We start from the raw sequence: 20965 nt of genomic DNA, 5'->3' as shown, positions 1-20965 counted from the left end.
AAAAAGTGCAACCGAACGCACCCCAGTGTTTTGCACATTGAAGAGAAAGAAAGGGTTTCTTCAAAGGATGAGAAGAACAGTGAGCGGTCAAAAACATCTGAGAGCCGCACAACATCCTCCGCTTGTGGTCTTACAGGGGCTGGCCACTGCAATGGTATTCTTCCCATTTTGCCTGTTAAGGTGAAGTGCGCAAAGGGAAACAGGGTTATTGAAACCTACGCTTTTCTGGACCCAGGGAGTACAGGAACTTTCTGCACCAGGAAGCTTGTCGACAGGTTGAACATGGAAGGACGCAAATGCAAAATTCATATCCGCACCTTGGGCCATAACAACTCAATAGAAAGTTCTATCGTTGACAGTCTGGAGATTTCCGGATTGTCTGGTGAGAGCTTCTATCCACTTCCCAAAGTGTTTACCCAGAAAGAAATGCCCGTCTCTACAGCCAACATAATCAGTGATAGGGAGCTGAGAAAATGGCATTATTTAGACAGTGTAAACATTCAACACATAAACGCTGGCGTGGATCTGTTAATTGGCACAAACGCCTCCAAGTTGATGGAGCCTTGGGAGGTCATTAACAGTCGTGAAGGTGAAGATGGACCCTACGCAATCAGAACCCTACTGGGGTGGGTAATAAATGGCCCGTTAGGGGGAAGTGACCACCCTTCATTTTGTGCAAATAGAATTGCCATTGTCCATATTGAAGAACTGTTAATTAGCCAATATAACTATGACTTCAATGACCGAGCTTCTGCAGAACAGGAAGAACCTTCTGGAAAGAAACAGAAGAAGCTCAAGAAAACCAACCACAAATCGGTTCAGTCCAAAGCAGAGGAAGAAGTGTTGCCTACGAAAAAGATCAAGTTTAAAAAGGTCAAGGCCCAGAATCCAAGTGAGGTGATAAATATAGACGAAAGTGAGGAGGAGGAGGTCGTTGTGATGAAGAAGACGACAAAGAAGAACAAGACGGGATCTAAAACATCTGTGACCAAGACGATAGCCAGTGAGGAAGAATCCCAGGGGGTCGATCAGAAGGCCAAGAAGAGTAGAGCGCATTTAGAAATGGGCAAGGACACGCTCGAAACTGTCCAGAAGAAGAAAGGAAAGCAGGAGGAAACCAAGCCTATCAAAGGGAAGAAAGGGTCCAGTAGTGTTGTGGTCGTGGAGGAAGATGGTCCAAAGCCAAAGAAGAAAAAGGAAATAAAGGCGTGGAAAAGAGAGGATTCCCTGAAGGTCGAGGTAGCCCAGGAGGTGAGCGTCGTCGACGATAAGCAGCAGAAGAGTAAAAAAAAGAGAAATACTAAGATAGACAAACAGAGCAGCGCAGTGCAGGCGCCGAGACCGGAGACGACGGACCAGAGAGATGAAGACGGAGAGTCTCTGGAGTCCTTGAAGGAGAAGCTGACTGAGGTCAAGAACGAGAAACTGAAGATCCACAAAGACTTCACCAGGTTGCAGAAGGACTTCCGGTCGCTGAGGAGGGAGCATGAGCAGGATCTCGAGGGACTTCAACACACAAATGGCTCATTTAAAATTGTTGGTGTAATTGCTCTAGCAGACGCAATTAGGGGCTGGTGTGTAGGAGCCATATTAAATGTGCTTTATTTTCGTGTAATTTTACCCCGTGCCACTAGGGGGCTGTGTGGTTCAGTTGACCTCGGGTCAGCAGAGTGAGGCATTTAACCTGATTGAACCTGATCACAGGTTGTTGTTGATGGGGAAGCAAGCAGTTTTTCGATTGTGCCCGTGTGCCCGTGTCCCCGTGTGTTAATGCATCTTAGTTTAGTGAGGAATTCGGGTTTATTGTTTTGTTACATGTATTTTGAGTTAGAATTATTGCGGCTGTGTATTATTGGAAGGAAAATAAACCAGCAAAATAAACTGAACTGTCTTCATTTTTGCGGTAATTGGAGCGCGCTGGGCGCACGTCGGAAACTATAAACGGAATCAACAACCAGTACTACTAAGTTTAGGGCTTAGGCAGTACAATTATATTGTGTGAAATAAGGCCAATCAGAGCTCTTTGTTCGCTGGCTAGCAAGAGGGCAGTATTCCGTGGGGGTTCCCTTTGAGGAAGTGGGCCTGGTTCTGTTTTAGGCTAGACTAACCCTTTTTCCAGGAAGACTTCGGTGTGGTCGTAAAGAAGACATTCCACCAACGTCGGGACATTGGGCGAAAATTATATTTTTATAAATTGCTACATTTGATGAAGTTCCTACTATTTAACTGCTATTTTGTAGTTTAGCAGACAATTTCGTCCATAGTTATTGAAAAATGGGCAGTCAAAATAAATGATGACAATAATTCAGCTGTCCTTTCAAACTTTCTGTCTATATTGTAAAGACCCTAAGGGCATCAATGAAGCAAAGAGTAGATGCTGTTGAGATGTACACATAGCCAGCACGTGCAAAATTGGCTTCGCAGGTCATTACAGTCCTACTGAGCGCCTCCTCCTGTCCTGTCACATGTCCTTTGGCAAATTTCCAAATAAAATAAACATCAACCAAAGATTTTTGGCAAGGTCATTAGTAAGCAAACCATGCATACGGTCAGTGTTATCGCCCAAGTCTTGCTGTGATTGCTGCAATTCAGCTATAAGCATATAACTGTAATTACACTAATGCAGCTTGTTAGCCTGAACCTATGATAACATAAGACTTAAAACATGTTTGAAACAACCTCAACACTGAACTATATTTCACTCAACTTAAATTATTAGGTATTCACAGAGTATCTGTAGATACATATTTATATTCTAAGGTTTATGTATTATTATATTGGATTTGTAAACCTAAAGCTAAGCCCCTGATTGTTATGGAAAAGAACGTGGGGACCCAAGTGCTGGACACAGGAAGGCAGAGACGGGGTAAAGGGAACGGGATTTATTGGTAGGCAGGCGGGTAGTCAGATAGGCAGGGGTCCGGTAACAGGCAGGCAGTCAGACAGTCAGGGGCTTGACGACAGGCGGGTAGTCAGGCAGTCAGGGGTCCGGTAACAGGCAGGCAGTCGGGCAGGCAAGGACTCGATGACAGGCGGGTAGTCAGGCAGGCAGGGGTTCGGTGGCAGGGGGAGAACTAGAGAGGAGGAGAGATGGTTACCAAGGGGTCAGGCTAGAGACAGATAATCAAGAATGCTGGTAGGACCGATACTAACTAGGTAGACGTAACAATGAACTGGCTCCGGCTGATAGGAGATCCCTGGCTGAAGTAGGGAATGGTGATTGGTGATTGTAGACTGGTGTGTCAGGAGGAGGACCACTGACGTCAAGTAGCAACTAGATGGAGGTAGTGGACCGCGGAGCAGGATGCGGCGTGACACTGATAGCACAAAAGTTTTAAAATTCGTAGACAAAATTTGAATTCCAGGCAAGCAGGTCTCTAAACGTTTTATGTCAATTCCCCCATGGAAGCCAGAACCTTATTGTCCTGCTCCCTAAATATGTTGTACACATCCTGGAGTCCTTCACTTCAGTGAGTGTCAAGGTTGTGTTTGGCTCCCAGCAGAAATGTTTTAGTTTTGAAAGGGACCCCAAGGAACCTCACCACCAGCCGCTCCGTTCCCAGGACCCCCCAGCCCACCCCCCAGCCCACCCCCCAGTCGACCCTGCAAACTCCTGGACCCCAGAAACCCCGGTGGCCTGGGAGCCTCTGAAATCACAATAGACAGAACATATTTTCGATATTTGAATTAGGGATGGGCATAATTAATCGATGCTCGATAATTGATCGTTAAGAAATGCGTCGATCAATTTATATTGTTATCGATCAAAAGGACGTTGTGTTGCATACTGTGAGACCTTGAAGCATTTAATTGAATATAACCCTGCCGACTGGTGGAAAGTGAATGGAAGAAGGTTCCCCAGGCTGTCAAAGTTAGCGCGACAATACCTCTGCAACTTCGATCCCGTCCTAGCGGGTGTTTTCTGCTGCTGGACTGACAGTTACAAGGCTGCGTTCGCGTCTGACCCCCGAGCATGTTAACATGCTTATATTCCTAAACAAAAATATGTAGGCTGGAGTTACTGTATGCTATGGACAGTAGGGACAGTCACCACCGTATGTGAGTCGCTCTTTTCTTTCTTAATGTGTTGACTCTCGCTCCGCTTGGTGCCTCTTGGAGTCGTTACATTTTGCCAAAACTGTGATATTTTAGCAACAAGTCCAGCCTTATATATGTTCAATAAGGTATTGCTTTTAGATAGACTAGTTCATGCAATTGTTTGTAAATGGGTGGCTCATCTTTTTGTTGCGAGCCTTTTCCGCGCGCCGGCTGCAGGCATTATATGTCGGCCTTTTCCCCCCCTTTTTCATAACAGTTATACAGTTTAATGCCCACTTTTAGCCTACTGGCTTTGTTTGATTATTGTTGTCCGATAAGTTCGCTACTTATTGTAATTGGAATAGGCTACAGATTTAGTCTTGTTGAATCGTTTCCAAACCTTTAAGAGCGCCTGTAGGCGCATTGTTCAGACTTTACGAGCGCCGCATAGGCCTATAACCTATAATGCCTGTATTTATTATTTTAAAACTGTTAAACAGTTGTAGGTCTTCAAGTTAACTGTATTGTATTAATTTTGGCCCATACATTATTGTTGGAATAAAGATTTCATTGATAAAAACATTAGAAAAAAAACATAGAAAAAAGTTAATGATTAATCGATAATTGATCGATAACTCTAGCGATGCTCGATCAAGAAAATTTCTTCAAATGCCCATCCCTAATTTGAATCTTCTAATATGATATATATGATCTAATTTGGGATACTGTGACCACACAACATTTATTAGGACATATGAATAATGTTCTGATGTTAAATATAAAAATGTTATTGTGTATTTATCGTACATCTTAAACATTGTGGATACTGAAGTCTACCTTAAAATGTTGTGTACTTTCACTGTCTAATCTGTCTTGTTCTCACTTGTACGAACCAGAGAAGATGCCAGGATCAGAACAGCCAAGACCAGGAACAGATTTACACCTGTCATGGTGAACACCAGTAAGACTCTCTTGCCTCGCGATATAATAATAAATATAATATATCATATCTAATATATACAATATATCTCTGTCGTCTTTCGCCTTATTGCTATTAATTTTACACAATATTGTCCCACAGTCACCTACATTTGTGCCGAGTTTGCATCTTTTACCATCTCCGGCACCAAATCATGTTAATATCTCTGCGTTGTCTCTGTCGTAGAGACGTAAAACCTCTACCCAAGTCAAGCCCCTGGAACTGCAAAGCCGTCTAATCGCATTTCCATGAAAAATAATCCCCTAATATGTGTAGGGTCCGAGAGGGTAAATTGGGGTGCGAAATCAAGCCGGTATAGTACCTTGGTCGGTGTATACGCACGCACCATACCGGGAATAAGACGGGCATATTTCACAGTGTAAAACGTTTATACATGTAACAGAACAAGAGGCGACAAAGGAGATAGGGAAACAGAGAGAGTGGAGAGTAGAGCAGAGTACATTGCACATTTTCAAATTCAGTTTTAGAAGTAAGAAGGCCTATACCTTATTTCTTTACAGGGAAAAAGACCATGCAAAAGAGTCATCATTGCTAGAAGTCTCGTCCTTTTGGGGGGAGGGGGGTTCCTGGAGGACAAAACAGCTCAAAACCACAATAATCTCTGTTGTGATGATGCATGCCTGCTATGACCGGTGAACTATTTGGAAGACGCTGAAAAGACTTTGGACCCATTTATACAGGAAACGATTCAGACTGACGGTATTTAACCAAGCAGGTCAGTAGTGAGTGTAGGGACAATGACCTGCGTTAACCTGAAGACAGGGAGTGCGGCCGTGTATACACTTGTTTCTGCTCTATTCCAGAGAGTTCACCCGTATAAATAGACTCAGAGGAGCAACAAGCGAGAGAGGAGCAGAAAGTAACAGGTGGAGGAAGAAGTTCAGGGCAGAGTGCGTCAACCTGAAGGGCTGTATCGACCCAAATAGCTGAAGGGTTGAGTTCAGAAGCCGGCTTGATGGTTAAGCGTTGTGTGCTGGTGGTGGGCGGCTGCACCATAGCCGTCCTGGTGGTGGTCCTGGTGGTGTTCCTGGTGGTGGTGCTGTGCAAAAAAAATAACTTCAAGGACACGTTCATTCAGGACTGCGAGAGGAAGACTGCGGAGGGACACAGGTAGAGCCAACATTCCATCTTTTTTAATCTCCCTTATGTGGGCTGTTCTGTGTATAGCAGGGGTGTCCAAACTTTTTTCAAAGGGGGCCATATTCCAAAAATATAAAATACCTCAAGCGCCGACTGCCACTCCTGTCTTATATTTGGACCATAATAGTCCAAGTTATTGGATAATAATATGCAGATCCCACCACATAAGGAAATAGCTGTGAGAAATATCCTATCTGCCCAGGTTCATATGAGAAGACATGATTGAATTCAAATGACTACTTTTTGTCCATAACAAAGTAACATGAACTGTATTAGTACAGCATTATAACTATATTTTCTTTTGTTTTGGCAGCGTATCCAAGCCACAAGGGGAGAATAGGTCTCTACACAGTAATTCAGTGTTTCTTTTACATCTGTACTGTATTGAACAGTAGTGTTTACTTTTTCTGCAAGGTCGCTCCTATAGTGGATATTAACCGAGATATAAAACACTTAGACTAATTTAAGAGAGAGTAAAAGAAATCGAGGGGTCCGGAGCAAGTATTGACAGAAGACTTTATCGTGAAGAAAAACAACAACGATAACAGCCGAATGGGTTTGCAGAATCACTGCTGGACCACGGATCTCAGCTTCTTCTTTATCCACACACACACAACAGTTTCTTTGTTCGAGGTTTCCGCCCACATCAATCCTGAATTTGTCTAACCACATTTTCAACAAAATAATTTAGGACACCAGTCTGAGGTCAGAACGCATTAACCCTGTAGCTTCCTGCTCATATCATGGGTTCCACCATCTGTTCTGACCCCAGACGCACAGACACCGTGTGTTTTCTACCATACAGGCCTAATAATAATCATAGTTTACCATAGAATATAATCATTCATTTCTACCACACTCCCTGTGAAGTTCTCGTATGCATTAGCATGGGTTGTCTGGTAGTGTCTCTTCACATTTAATTATTTAGCAACTGTAACAAAATTGCATTTGCAAATAAGGCCCCTCTGGGGGACAGCCCCTCGCGCTGTCCCCCAGAGGCAATTCTACGCCAGTCGTGACCGGCCAACAGACGTGACGTCTGCCTGCAGAGGAGGGACTCCCTCCTACTACATAAGTCCCGACGTCACGTCATCTCTTCAGTCTATAGGCAAACACCTCTTCCTCGCTCCGGGCAAGGAGGGTGGTCTGGTGAGATGCCTGACTCGTATATCAGAAAACCTTGGTTAATTTCTTAACCCTAAGTTTTCTTTCAATATTCGCTCGGTATCTCACTATGTGATATAGTAACTCCCGTATTGCCAAAGAAGTACCAGTGCAAACCCATCAAACAGGCATGTTCACTGATCCAACACTCAAGACTGTGTGTGTGAGACAGATTAGGCGCAGTAACATCCAACCTGTAGAATCTAGTGAAAGTGTGAGGCGTTGCCCAGCTGGCAGCCGCACACATCTCTTCCACTGAGACCCCCTGAAACAGTGCCCAGGATGCGGACCTGCCGCGAGTCGAATGTGTGCGCAGGCCGATAGGGGGTTCCAAACCCACTATATTATAAGCCATGGCTATAGCCTCCACGATCCAGTGTGACTGCTTCGAGAGAGGCTTCCCCAGGTGTGAAGTAGCACATGATACAAACAGCCGCTCCGATATCCTGAAACCAGCATAGACGCGTAAAGCCCACACCGGGCAGAGCGCATTCAGCCGCTCCTGCAGAATGGAAAGCCAACAGCTCAATAGGGCGGTAGGACAACGCAGAGTCGAATACCTTGGGAATAAATGCAGGATTCGGCTTTAATAGAACCTGTGAGTTCCCCCGCAAAAACTGCATACATGTCGGGCTAACCGACATGCATGGATGTCACTCGTGCGTTTAGCCGAGGCCAACGCGAGCCACAAAGCCGTCTTAAACGAGAGCGTCTTAAACTCTACCTGTTGTAAGGGCTCAAACGGTGGGCGTGACAGTGCATCAAGCACCGTAGATATATCCCACGGAGCAGCCAAGCTCCGCGACACCGGCCCAAAACGGCATGCACCTTTCATAAACCGGCAAACGATAGGGTGCTGACCTGCTTTTTGTCCCCAAAACCTATGTAACAAGCCGATATAGCGGCCAAGTACACATTGACAGCTGAGAAAGCCCAGCCTTTATCCAGCAAGTCCTGTAGAAATGTCAGAATAACAGGCACGGGACTCGCTCACCACTTTCGCTCACCACTCCTCGAACACACGCCATTTCCCGTCATATGCGTAACGCGTAGAGGAAGCCCTGGCGCCCTGGATAGTCGTAATGACATTCCATGGGAGTCCAGCCGTCGTTAGGTTCATCGTTTCACGGGCAAGGCCCACAGAGCCATGCGCTCCGGATGAGGATGGAAGCTTTCCCCATGCGCTTCCGTCAGGAGATCCCTGCGTAAAGGCAGAGGCCAAGGCTGGCTGCACATCAACTGGACTATTTCCGCCAACCAATATTTCCCCGGCCAAGGGGGGGCTAAAAGGATCAGCGCATGACCCCTCTCTCGCAGTCTGGCGAGAGTAGGAATGATCAGTTCTAATGGGGGAAAAGCGTACAGGAGAACACGCGGCCACTCGTATGCCAAAGCATCCAGCCCCATTGGGACGCACCGACCGGTTAGGGAATAGAACAGAGGGCACTGAGTGTTCACCTCTGATGCAAAGAGACCAACCTCTGCTCGACCGTATCTCTCCCATATCTGGTTCACGACCACCATGTGGAGTTTCCAGTCCTTGTAGCGAGGGTCGCCCCTGGACATTAAATCTGCTCCCCAGTTCCGTGCGCCCGGCACCTGTGTTGCTCACAGCGACAACAGGTGGGCGTTGCCCCACATGGTCAGTCTGTGTGCCAACGTGTGCATTTGAGAGGAGCGTAGCCCCCCCTGACGGTTTATATACGCAGGGGGGGTACATGCAGTTTGTTTATGTGAACAAACTGCATATGTGAGCTCCACGTGCCATTTACTGTTCTGCCCTCGTATACGGCTCCCCAGCCCGCCCGAGAGGCATCCGTCGAAAGGACCTCCCTTGCCAGGATAGTTCCCATGGTAACGCCTCTAATTAAAAAGGACGCGCGTCCCCAAGGGCGCAGCGCCAAGACGCACGCCATGGAGATCAAAACTCGGCGATGGCCATGGCACGTCGGGTTCAGTCTGAGTGATGCAACCCATCGCTGAACCGGCCTCATATGGAGGCGGCCAAGTGGGACTACCACCAGCGCCGACGCCATCAGACCCAATAGTCTGAGGCACGTTCTGAACTTCAACATCGTCCCCCTGCGAAAAAGTGCCAGACAAGCCTGAAAGGCTTCCACTCTCTCCGCGGATAGACGTGCTTTGAATGTCACTGAATCGAGGCACAAACCTATGAACGTTATGCTTTGAGTAGGGACCAAAACACTCTTTTTCACGTTTATTGTGAAACCCAGGGACATTAGGTGCGATATGAGCAAGCTAGTTTGCGCCTGAGCCTCCTGGGGTGACTGTGTGGCTAGAAGCCAGTCGTCTATGTACGTTGCTAAACGCATTCCCTTCAACCTGAGGAGCGCGATAGCAGCCTCCGTGCATTTCACAAACACCCGTGGACTTAACGAAAGGCCGAACGGGAGAACCAAATCCTCGTACGTTACGCCCTGGAAGGCAAACCTGAGATATTTCCTGTGAGGGGGATAAATGGGGATATGGAAATAAGCGTCCATCAGATCTATGCTTGTGAACCAGCCTCCCGGGCGAACGAAGCGTATGAGAACGGCCTGTGTCAGCATCCTGAAACTGTACTGTCTCATGTATCTGTTCAGAGTGCCTAAATCAAATGGCGGCCGGAGGCCCCCCCCCTTCTTCGGGACTAGAAAGTACCTCGAGTAAAAAACGCTTAGGTTTTTCTCCGGTGCTACTATCTGAATTGTTTTTGAGAGGTGATTTCCTCCAGTAAAACATAAGCTTTCCCTCCACGGGCCTGCAACTGCAGTATCCCGTTGAGACGGGGAGGAGTGGACGCAAAGTGGAGCCTGTAGCCGGCGGTTACAGTTTTTATAACCCCATCTGACGTACCACATGCACGCCACTGTTGAGCCCGGCCAGACAGCGGCCCCAGCTTCGCTGGTTCCGCTGTGGTGCCGGGCCGAACGGGCATGGTGGGCTGCGCACCGGCGCTCATGCCGACCAGGCACCGTTTTATTACATTCTGTTCCTTTTTTATGTTTATAATTTTTTCTGCGTTCACAAGCAGCTGCGCCCTCGGCTCGGAGCCTGGATGCGCGCTGGCAAGCATTTTTAATGAACAATGATTTGGGGAAGGGGGACACATGTGTGATGTTGGGCACTGGCGTGTGCTTATACACATGCATGTGTCTGCGAGACACAGCTACCGCTCCACCGAGCTCTCTGCAGGTCAGACCCTTCTCTCCTTCGCGTCGTGAACTGTGAAGGCCGAACGGCCTTCTGCACGCCTTTTGCAGGGCGGTTCCTTTTTGGAACCGGGTTTGGAACAGAACATCTAGGGGGGACGGCCTGCCGTACCCCCCTGGTCGCAGCGCCTCAGGTAGCGCACCGTTTCTTCATGGCTCCCTGAGTAGCCGAAGGGGCCGCACGGTCACCTGGCGCCGCCCCGGGCGCGGGTGGTTTCCTCGCCCACGCGCCAGTGTGCTCCGACGGCTTGTTCTGGCCCCGGCCGGCCCTGTGGGTTGGTTGGGGCTGACGCTTCTGGATGCGGTAAGCCGGCGGAGGGGCGCGGGGCTGGCTGAACACCTGGCCGGGTGTGTTGGCGGGGAAAGGCGCTCTTCTGGGAAGACACAGTCGCAGCGCCTCACCCTCCCTCTTTGTCTCCTCACAGCGTTTTAGCTCCGGTAGTGGTGGCTCGGTTACCCTCATTACCGGATCTTCTACGAAGAGCTTCGCCTGCTTATTTAGCCGGCGTTTGCGGGTTTTATTAGAAAACCGCGCGCAATGCTCGCAGGTGGCCGGGAATGCAAGGGCAGCCTTGGCATGTTCCAGCCCAAGGCAGTGAATGCAAGCGGTGTGGCTATCTGCTCCCGACATCTTGTTCCCACACACGCAGGACTTTGTCAGAGGCTTCACGAGCCCTCGGTTAGGGTAGGTTCAACCTCAGACTGCAGGGTCTCTGCTTTCCGCTTATGCCTAGCCGCTGTTTGGTGACAGGTCAGCTTGGACACGTGGATTACAGCTAGTGTGGGTACTAGCAGCTAGTATGGGTACTAGCAGCTACTGTTTGGTGACAGTCTAGCTTTTAGCCTCACAGAGGTCAGATGTAGCGATGTTGGCTAGCGTTCGGTGACCTAGGGGTTAGCTCCCTCTGGGAACAGTATGCTAGGCCGTCTACAACTTCTGTCCGAGAGGTGCTTCTAGGAGCGAGAAGAGGTTAAAGACTGAGGAGATGACGTGACATAGTGTAGTAGGAGGGAGCCCCTCCTCTGCAGGCAGACGTCACGTCTGTTGGCCAGTCACGCCTGGCGTAGTGTCAAATTGCTTCTGGGGTCAGCGCGAGGCGCGTGTCCCATAGTGAGATACCGAGCGAATATTGAAAGAAAAGCATAGTTTCGGAGAGGGCATGCCTCTTTGAAAGGAGATATGTCATTTCTAACATTGGGAAATTCCACATGGTAATTCCAACCAACCAGGGCAACGTTTTGATATGTTGAGGGGAGTGTCTTATGTCCGCACTTATGGTGTGTTCCTGAATCCTCGAACGCCAGACTTCCGCGTCGAACGTCAAAGATCTCCCAGCTTTCTTGCGGCATTTCTCGAAGGCACGCTCCCTTTTTGTCTTCATCTTTCGAAAATCTGAGAGTAGACCGAGAGCAGTGAAGACGCTCTCAACAAAATGGCTGCGCCCTTGAAAAGATCTTTTTTTTTTGTATTTCTACCACGTAGGTCATTTTAATGTCGACTTTAAATGCTCTTACACACATTGCTACTTTATTCCAGTCACCAATTTATCCATTACATGGTCTTGCTGTGCATGCAATACAAAATAAAGTTGTGTTGTTTGTTTTCGGGCTGGTTTTCTAAAGAGGCTAACGTAGCTAGCAGTAAACAACGACGAGCAGATTTCATGACACAATCACAGAGACGAACAGGAACGCTATGAATGCGCCGAGACGACCGAGTGACGTCAAACGTGCAACTCGGAAGGCTGGCGTCCGAGAATTCAGGAACAAACTATTATTCGAAAGCCAATGCCCAGAAGGGTAGGCGGAATTTGTTTTCCTGATACTACCGCGAGTTTTGAAAGCCAGGTGACTCGTCGCATTGGAAGTTATTCATTCACGTTTTTCATCCCAGAATGCATTCTGACGCATGGCAAACGAAGCTGCATGCCTCGTCAAAAACAAGCCTATATTATGGAGGAAATAACACACACGTGCGTAGTTGAACTCGCCTCTAGGTCAGGTGCTCATTCAGGGACATCCAATTGGCTGCCGCTGAATGCACAATACTTATGGTGACAATGGAGGGCATATGTTTTTACATGTCACAAAAGTCCATTCCATTTATCTGACGCATTGGTCTAAACAAAGTCGCACAAATTTAGTTCAACAAGTTTACATGCACCCCGAAAAAGTGCAAGAATAATCTAAGCGCATATAACACTTCATGTTCGTCATCCACCAAGACGCACTGTTGGCAAATAAGTGTCCGGCCCGCGGCGGAGGAAGGCCTCGGCTCTCTTCATGTCAGTCCTTTCATTGTGGCGCCAGGATAAAACCATCTCGATTTTGTTGAGCGCTGCTGGTTCCCACGTAAGCCTGATGATGGAGGATAGCACGGCGTTTGGCAGTCATGAAGTAGAGGACAGGTTGCAGGTCCTGGATGCATGATGGGGCCCGAGCCATGTAAAACGGATAGGAAAGTATCAGGGACTTGAGTGTACCAGTTCAGGAGGCGGAGGAGAGGGGTAGTGTAGTGTGGGAGACCTTGGCCAGGTTGAAGTTGTTTGTAGTGTTGTTTTCAGAAAACAAAGTGATCCTTATCGTCCCTGCACGTCTTCTCCTGCAGCCCTCACTTTCATCCTTGTATGTTGGCGTCGGTCCCGGGCTGAGATCACACACGTCCATTAGCGCCTGGAGTTCGCTCCAAGTTAGGGCCGTCAGCGAAATTCTCCTTAGTGATCATCTGCTGAGTCAAACAAGGCTTTGTTAATGTGTGACGGATTATATGTGCCTATTGAACAATTAAGGACAGTGGCGGATCTAGAAATACTTGGGGTGGCTAAATGGATGGCACATAAATGTCTTTGGCTGAAGTAAAGCAAAGTCTTGAAATAGTTAGTTTAAATATAGAGTAAAAAATGGAATGTCGCGCGACCTACCCGCACTACCTTTGCGATTGACAGGTCGATCGCGATTGACAGGTTGATCGCGATCAAAGTATTGAATGCTGCTATACTCAGGACAGGACAGTAATTTCACTCTTTGCCCTGCTGCGCTGCAGCAGTGCACGGCACTCAGACTCATTGTGTTGGCCAGAGATGTCTGAACTCCGCTTTGTGCGTTTGATGCAGGGTAGTGGTTAAGTACATGAGGGAAAGGGGCCTAAGATTGCTTTTCCAATTAAACATCTTGGGTCATTTATTGTTATTTTTATGTTTTGAGAGGACATAGTGGCGTTTTTTTTTTCTCATTTGCTTTTAAGGACACAAAGGTTATTTAGGCAGCTTGGGGGTCAGGGCTCTTTGAAGCCCCCCTGTAGATCCACCTATCGTCCGCGTCCCGGATTGGTCGGGTTTCCATGCAACACTTTAGATAGCTTACACGCATTCCTTTCTAACAACCTGATTAACTGCCTGCAAAGCATTATTATCACCCTGAAACAGTTTGTGTATCATAAATGTACGCTCTCTTCATTATCTTTATTAACCATTGTCTCATTATTGCATTAATAATTGATAATATATTATGTATTGCTTACTAATGTGTGTAGGAGAAATGCTTTATAAATGATGAGGGATCTATGAAGTTCATTCAGTTCATGTTCCCGTTTAACTCACACACCACACCTTGCCCTGGATGCTGTCAGACCTGCACATGTCCTGGTCGGTCACCAAACAGATGAACAGCCTAACTGGCTCCTAGTTTCACTTTCTCACTATTTTTGACGCACTTTTACAATAATAAGAACAATGAAGAAATCAAAATGAACCTAGCACTTTTTATGAGATGTAAAAACATGTAAAAATAGGTTCTATGTTTTTATACTCTTTGTTGACATTGTGATAATGTCATGCATGGTTCCTCTGCATGTTAAAGATTTAGGTCACGAGATCCCACAGCTACGGGTTCTGACTTGGTGCCTGGTTATATAGTGTTGACTTGTCCTGATGGACTTGTCCTTTGCAGTGACACCAATCCAATATTCTATGGCCAGCGGTTCCTCTCTGAAGCCTAATCTGTGGTCCTACTTTTTAGGATTTGTTTAATCGTTGACTTGTTATTAAGTGACCTTTAAGGTCACTTAATAACTTAATTAAGTGGAGCTCTGTTTCAATAAAACATTTATGCAAATAATGGGCCGAGAATCTCCGGCCTGGTTTGTGTTTGGTTGATAATATTAGTATTTATTAAAAAAATTGCTCAAATTATATAATTAACTTGTGTAATCTTTCATCAATCCCTACAACTTTAAGGATGATAAGATTGTTCTGCAGGCCATGTTCAGGGTCTGTCTTACTCTAACCACTCTGTTTGTGTTTGAAGCACCTACTGTGTGAAGGTCTGGAGTGCCTTTGAGCAAGCGTACGTGGACCATGACCCCTGTCAGGTCCCGCCGCAGGCCTACGATCACCTGCTGTCCATCGCGCCTCCTCTGCCCAAGTACAACTGGGTAAATATCCTGAGCACACTACTACTGTTTCTAACTCATGGTTAGGCTATACCTAGGCTGGTCGTTCATAAACAGGTGTTTTCAACAAATTTGTTCCAATTCCTTGACATAAGTAAGCTATTTATGTTAAGTGAGTCAGCAAGTAGCTGTACTTTAATCAATGTATTGTATTTTATGAGATTATATTATAACTTTAATGCAAACTAGTTTGTACCATATACAGTCTTTTTTTTTTTTACCCCCACCCTCTTTACAAAGCAGTGATTACACTGATAAAGGAACATAAGCTTTACTAATTATCACATTTGCAAGTAACATTTTGATAATTTTAGCGTTTATATAGTATGAATGAATAATTACTGCTCAACCTTACAATGACCTGCTCCCATTTTTAAAAAACTTTAGCTTGGACTAAAAAACAACAACACATTTGGATACAGCCTACACATTTAAAAACACACAACATTCCTGCTCTGACGTTGTGTATCTGTCCTCCGTTGAGAGGGGACTGCGACTGTTACTACCAAGTCTTTGGTAGATAAATATTGATAAATATTTAGAAACATTAATAAATCAAACAGCTGATTGGTCAGATTTGTGGGTCAATTTTGTTACTACCTCACGGCTTTTGGACAGCATAGCGCCAATATGTTGAAAAAAGCGAAAAGCTCCAGTGATTCCATTTATCGTTATAAGACTCGATGTAGCAGACTTTAAAAAATGTGCCGCTAGTTCAAGATTGACTAGATCCACGATGGGCAAAACAGAAGAATATGTATTTATGATTCTGCTGCGATGGCATCATTGCTTTTATTGTGTCCTGCTTCTGCGTTTATAGTATTTGTATGGCTTTGTTTTATTTGAGTATTGCACAACGGTTAGATTTTTGTCTCTGTAAGGATGATGTGATGTTGCTGTGTAAAGAGGGCGATCATCACCCGGGTGCTTTACCATAATTACAACACGCGCGCAGGTACATTTCAGTACAGTATGACATACTGCTGCTGATGTTAACGCTGTTACCAGCTTGCAGATGCCCTGTGAATGCCTTTTTAGCTCGATCGGTTGGTCAGTCGGTTGGGCAACAGAAATACATGGTCGCGGCAGGTAAAGCGAATCAACCCTTGTTTCTATATCATTGCTGTTTTAGTAGAGTCTGTCTCAATGGGTCTGTGTATGCCAGTGCGCCGACTCTGTGCCCGCGGGCCATGTGATATTCCCCTGAACGCTTTTACACGCAAGCTTTTTTTGGTTTAAATGTAGCCTAGTTAATTTGTGTGATCAGTAAGGGGGCCTCACACAAATAGTAGCCTAGGGGCCACTGACCACCTTAATCTGCCACTGGCGGTCAGTGGAGGAGGATGTCAGAATCGAGCGTTGCAGAAGTGCAGCAGTTCTCCCTCCACACGGCTCTCTGCCTACAATTTTAATTTGTGTACCTCACGTGGAAAAAGGGTAAAACAAAAGAGTCTTCCATTCCATTGAGGAGAGGGAGGAAGATCCTCCTTAACATTGTTCAGAAAAAAAAATGGAGATTGCCCAGACTACTGTAATGAATGAATGCCCTTAAAAACGACTACTTTAATGGCTTTGTTTTTGTAGGGAGCACATCCCTACAAAAGCCTCCACTGACTCCCATTCGTTTCCCCGAAAGTGTTGGCGGCTAGTGAATAACATGGGGTTCAATTGGAGAGAGGAGGACATTTCTCAACTGAGTGGCTGTGACTAGCTAAGGGATCTCTAGTTGACTAGTCAACGTCTAGTCACGAATAGGCTCTCCAGCCTATTCGTGACTAAACGTTGACGAGATTGAGATCCCTTAGCTAGCCCTGACCCTGTCTGCGCCAATAACCAATAAGCAGGAGTCCTGGCTGTGGAGCAGCCCGGAGGGAGGGGTTATCCCCTCAAGTCTAGGCTACGAGAACCAACAAACCCGCTCATTCGTATGCCTCGTTTCCACCGAGCGGTGCACTACTGTTTGTTGGGGTACAGTGCGGCTTGTTCGCTTATAATGTTTCCGCCGAGCAGTGCGGTTCAGTGCGGCTCGCTGATATTGGCTTTCCACCGCCCAAAAGTTGGGCAAGGTCCCTAAATAAACGTGCTGAGCCTACCTATTTTTCGACACTCCTCCGTTGGGTTACCAAGCCGTCTGAAAGGTTGGCGAAAACCTGGAGCTACACCCGCCGTTATTTAATGCACGTGTGTATTAAGAGGTGTGGTGTGTGGTGTGTGTCCCAGACGTTGTTTTGGAGCGGGACCAGGGAGGTTGCCCACCAGGTGTCAGGGGGCTGCTACCAGACCCTGGAGGACACCATGCTGGGATCTCTGCTGGATGGAAAGACCTGGTGTGGGAAGCAGGGGAGCAACGGTAAGACACCACTACCATATATACAATACTAGAGTAGGACATGTATATAGTGTAGATATATATAAAGCCCTTTATGTTTAGTCCTGCCAACTTATTTCCTGTTTAATGATCTGGAAACATCTGATTCTCATGCTCTGGTCTGTCTCTCTGCCTCTCTTGTGTCAGAAACGTTCGACTCTGGGTGTCCCAACTGGACTCAATGTGTGAACAACCCGGTCAGATCCTTCTGGAGCAGAGCGTCTGCTGAGGTACGTCATCACGAGACAGTCGACTCACAATGTTTTGGCCTACATTGGAATGGATAAGATGAGCATAGCTTACCTTGTGTTGTGTAGCACCATTTGAAAGCAGCTAACAACGTTCTTTACAAGACAATATCAAGATTCAACGATTATTTATTGCATATCGTATACAGCATATGGCAGTACAAATTATTTAGTTCTGGTTCCTCGGTCTGGCAAAACGCACAGACACAGACACACACACGGGCATGCACACATGCGCAGACTCAGACCCACAGACAGACATACACGTACACACTGTGGTATCCCGGCCTCATAAGGGTGTCTCCCTTCCCCCCAATCAGCACACGTCTCTGCTGCTTGAGCCAAAAAGGTATGTTTATTCAAACCAAACGAAGTATTCTACGCAAAATAACAAAAACATCTTGGAGGAATCCACAGTCCTGTGACTCCTGTCCATCCGGGTGGAATCACGTCACCAACGAAGACCAGCCTCTCCTCGCCCGAGGACCGGGAGACCCCTGAATGCTTTTTAAAGCATGCCTCTCCACCTCCTCCTCAAGTCCGCTGCATCTTGCTGATTGGCACTGGTACCAATGCGCTCATTGGACGATCAGGCTTTCTGACACACCGTCCGTTGTACTTATCCTGGATGGAGGGAAGCTCAGATCCACTGATGCGCTGGTTGACTGATAACCACTGCCGTCACTGGTCATAACAATGCATGTGACATGTCGTGTGGTTCAGTTTGCAGCGGTTGCCTGCGGAGATGCTGCCGTCCTGCTCAACGGCTCCAGAGATACCCCCTTCGACCCTCACAGGTGAGTTACCGCGTTAATGTAACGACGTCAAACACTTCTAATAGCTCGTAGATTAAAATAACCTGGGCATAGCTTCAGACATTCCCAAACAACAACCACTGTTTGGGATGATTACCAGCATAGCTTGAAGCCATGTTCATTAATTACCTTGTTTAGTGCCTGGCTCGAAGGAAACAAGGCAGGGCTTTTATTTTCTAAACAGTTTTTTTTTTAAACGGTTCCTGGAAGTCTTTTCTATGTTATCTCAGAGAAATGTTACATATTTAAAAATAATTAGCATATAAGGCAGGACAAAAAGTAGGCACATCGCAATTTGCTCATTCAGGATTTAATTGGCAAAACTCCCTTTTACTCCTAGAAAAAAACGTTTTTTATTGGTTTGAAAGTTATGGCCACATCCCCTCGACCGTGTAGACGCAAACACTGAATAAATGTTGTAATACAACGATACATTGTTATAAGACAGGTATCTATCATTCTCAATGAGGAAACCTAACTTTTTGTTTTTGCACTTTTCTAGTACTTTTGGCAGCATCGAAGTAAAGAATTTCACACCCGGCCTAATGAAGAGTCTCACTGTCGTCCTGGTAACCAAGGACAACGTTGGGTAAGATTATTTACTAAGATCTCTTAATCCTTCCTAAATATACAAGTAGTTTTACAATTTTACATTCTTTCAAAGGGCGAACTGTACGGATGAATCTTTAAAGAACCTACAGAAGGAACTCAAACCTGGCATCAAGTATATTTGCAAGGAGAAGACAGAGTAAGTGTGTATGTGTGTGTGTCATCATCATAATCATATTCATATTCATATTTTCCCGCCATGCACAGTAGTGGCCTTGGGGGCGCTCCGGCTTCAACCTGTGGTCCATCAGTCACAGGAACTGTGTTCTCTCAATCATCATTCTCCTGGCCTGCTGAACATCGATGTCCAACAGCCTCTCTATCCAAGTCCAAATCTTTCTTGGCCAAATATAACCTGTTTCTGTAGTTTGCTATTGACTTTAGTCTGCATACCGGACCTACATACTTGCTTTCAAAACCACCTTGTTCCATCTTTCTCAGAAACCTGTGCCATATGACCACAACCTTGCAGAGTTCGTACTCTGTTGGTTCCCAGGCTTGAACTCTGTAGAGGAGAGGAGATCGCACACACGTAGTTAGAAACTTCACTCTAGCAGACAGCCCTATGCGTTATTCCATTAGGACATGTTTCAGTTCATTCCATTTGTGGAGGCAAGATGAGATGTTCTCAGAGTTTGTGATGGCATATTTGCAGGTAAAGCTCCTGACATTTTTGATATTTTTTCCTCAAACTCTCTTGGTCCATTAATCCTTCATCATCATTAAATACCATTGTTTCAGTCTTTTCACATGATATTTGCATTTTTAACCCTAATGGGCAGTAGAGTATTCAGATATGGACTAGTGACTAGGTTCTTAAGGAGGGAAAGAATAAAATGACAACACAAATTATTGACTGGAGCCACAGGTTAACTTTTAGATTAACTGTTTTCAACCTTGTAGAAAAATTATAAAATAGATTTCAGTGCATTTCAATAAGACTCCAGTATGAGCAAATTCACTGATGGACAGCTTAATAACCCAACAGGTAATACAATATTAAGGGAATAGTACAGACAAAGTACAGAAAGGGGAAACTTTGAGAAATAAGTATATAATATGGAAATAAAATAATAGAACAGGGCCCAACTTTCTACTGGGTTCCACATTCCTTACTGTTTAAAGGTGTTGTTGTAAATGGAGAGTATGCTCTGCTGAGCTGGCAAATATAACCTGATCATCGGCACAGAGAAGTTCTGTGATTGGGCTTCAATGCTCTCTCTGGGATATACATATATATGGCTGTGTGTGTTTGTGTGTTCTGGGTTCTGAGTTCGAACCCCAATCTCCCCAAATCTGCTCTTTAATGGCATTTCTCCATTCACTGTAGGTCACTTAGGATTTAAGTGTCTCTGCTAAATGGCTGATTCGTAAACAGATGATTTTCCGTGTCTTGCAGGTCTGAGCTCCTCACCTGCAAAAAGAACCAGGACCAATCCTGTGTCCCCTGCTGGTGAACCACTCATCTGCTAGTCCTATAAGGCTGTGTTCCAATAGTCCTTCTAGAGTGATTCCTGCCTAAATCTCCAGATGTTGTCCTCGACCACCATGTACCTGCTGTTCCAATAGACGTAGTAAGCTAGCAAAAGCAGCCTGAAATAACATTGTTGGCTACAAATGGTTGAAATTGTCAAAATATCAATATTTAGCCACAATTATTAGTTTCAATATGGAGCGAATCAAACTGAATGCAAGCTAATGTTTCAACATTCGTTTTTTTGGTTCACACGAATACCGATTTTTTGTTTCTTTTAAATCATGTTGGATTTTAGATGAAAACTTCTTTATAGGGCTATCAAACGGGTATCAAGTTATTGCTTGTGAACAAATAATTGTATTGTGTAATGACTGCATAAATAATGCTAACAACTTGAATGACTTTAGCGGGGGAAAAAAGCCAGTAAAAAGGATGCAAACCTTT

The 20965-nt window shown here is 45.8% G+C and overlaps 1 protein-coding gene across 1 annotated transcript; it reads left to right on the top strand.

The window, feature by feature from the left end:
• The first annotated feature begins 5733 nt into the window (after window positions 1-5733).
• Window positions 5734-20965, top strand: LOC132452346 (ADP-ribosyl cyclase/cyclic ADP-ribose hydrolase 1-like). The gene is made up of 8 exons (XM_060044922.1): window positions 5734-6148; window positions 14860-14986; window positions 17225-17354; window positions 17520-17602; window positions 18344-18417; window positions 18938-19024; window positions 19100-19183; window positions 20444-20965. Exons 1-8 carry the CDS (start codon window positions 5994-5996, stop codon window positions 20499-20501), a joined length of 798 nt encoding a protein of 265 aa, XP_059900905.1. The 5' UTR covers window positions 5734-5993; the 3' UTR covers window positions 20502-20965.

The sequence above is a fragment of the Gadus macrocephalus genome, chromosome 23 (assembly GCF_031168955.1).
Source record: "Gadus macrocephalus chromosome 23, ASM3116895v1".
NCBI lineage: Eukaryota > Metazoa > Chordata > Actinopteri > Gadiformes > Gadidae > Gadus > Gadus macrocephalus.
The sequence above is the reverse complement of the archived record's forward strand: the minus strand, read 5'-3'. Positions and strand labels throughout refer to the sequence as shown.

Bases quoted from the DNA above. Each gene is read 5' to 3' on its own strand.
- LOC132452346 (XM_060044922.1), top strand. From the start codon at position 5,994: ATGGTTAAGCGTTGTGTGCTGGTGGTGGGCGGCTGCACCATAGCCGTC. The intron at 17,355-17,519 runs GTAAGACACCAC...CTCTTGTGTCAG, and splicing joins TGGGAAGCAGGGGAGCAACG to AAACGTTCGACTCTGGGTGT. The intron at 19,025-19,099 runs GTAAGATTATTT...ATTCTTTCAAAG, and splicing joins GTAACCAAGGACAACGTTGG to GGCGAACTGTACGGATGAAT.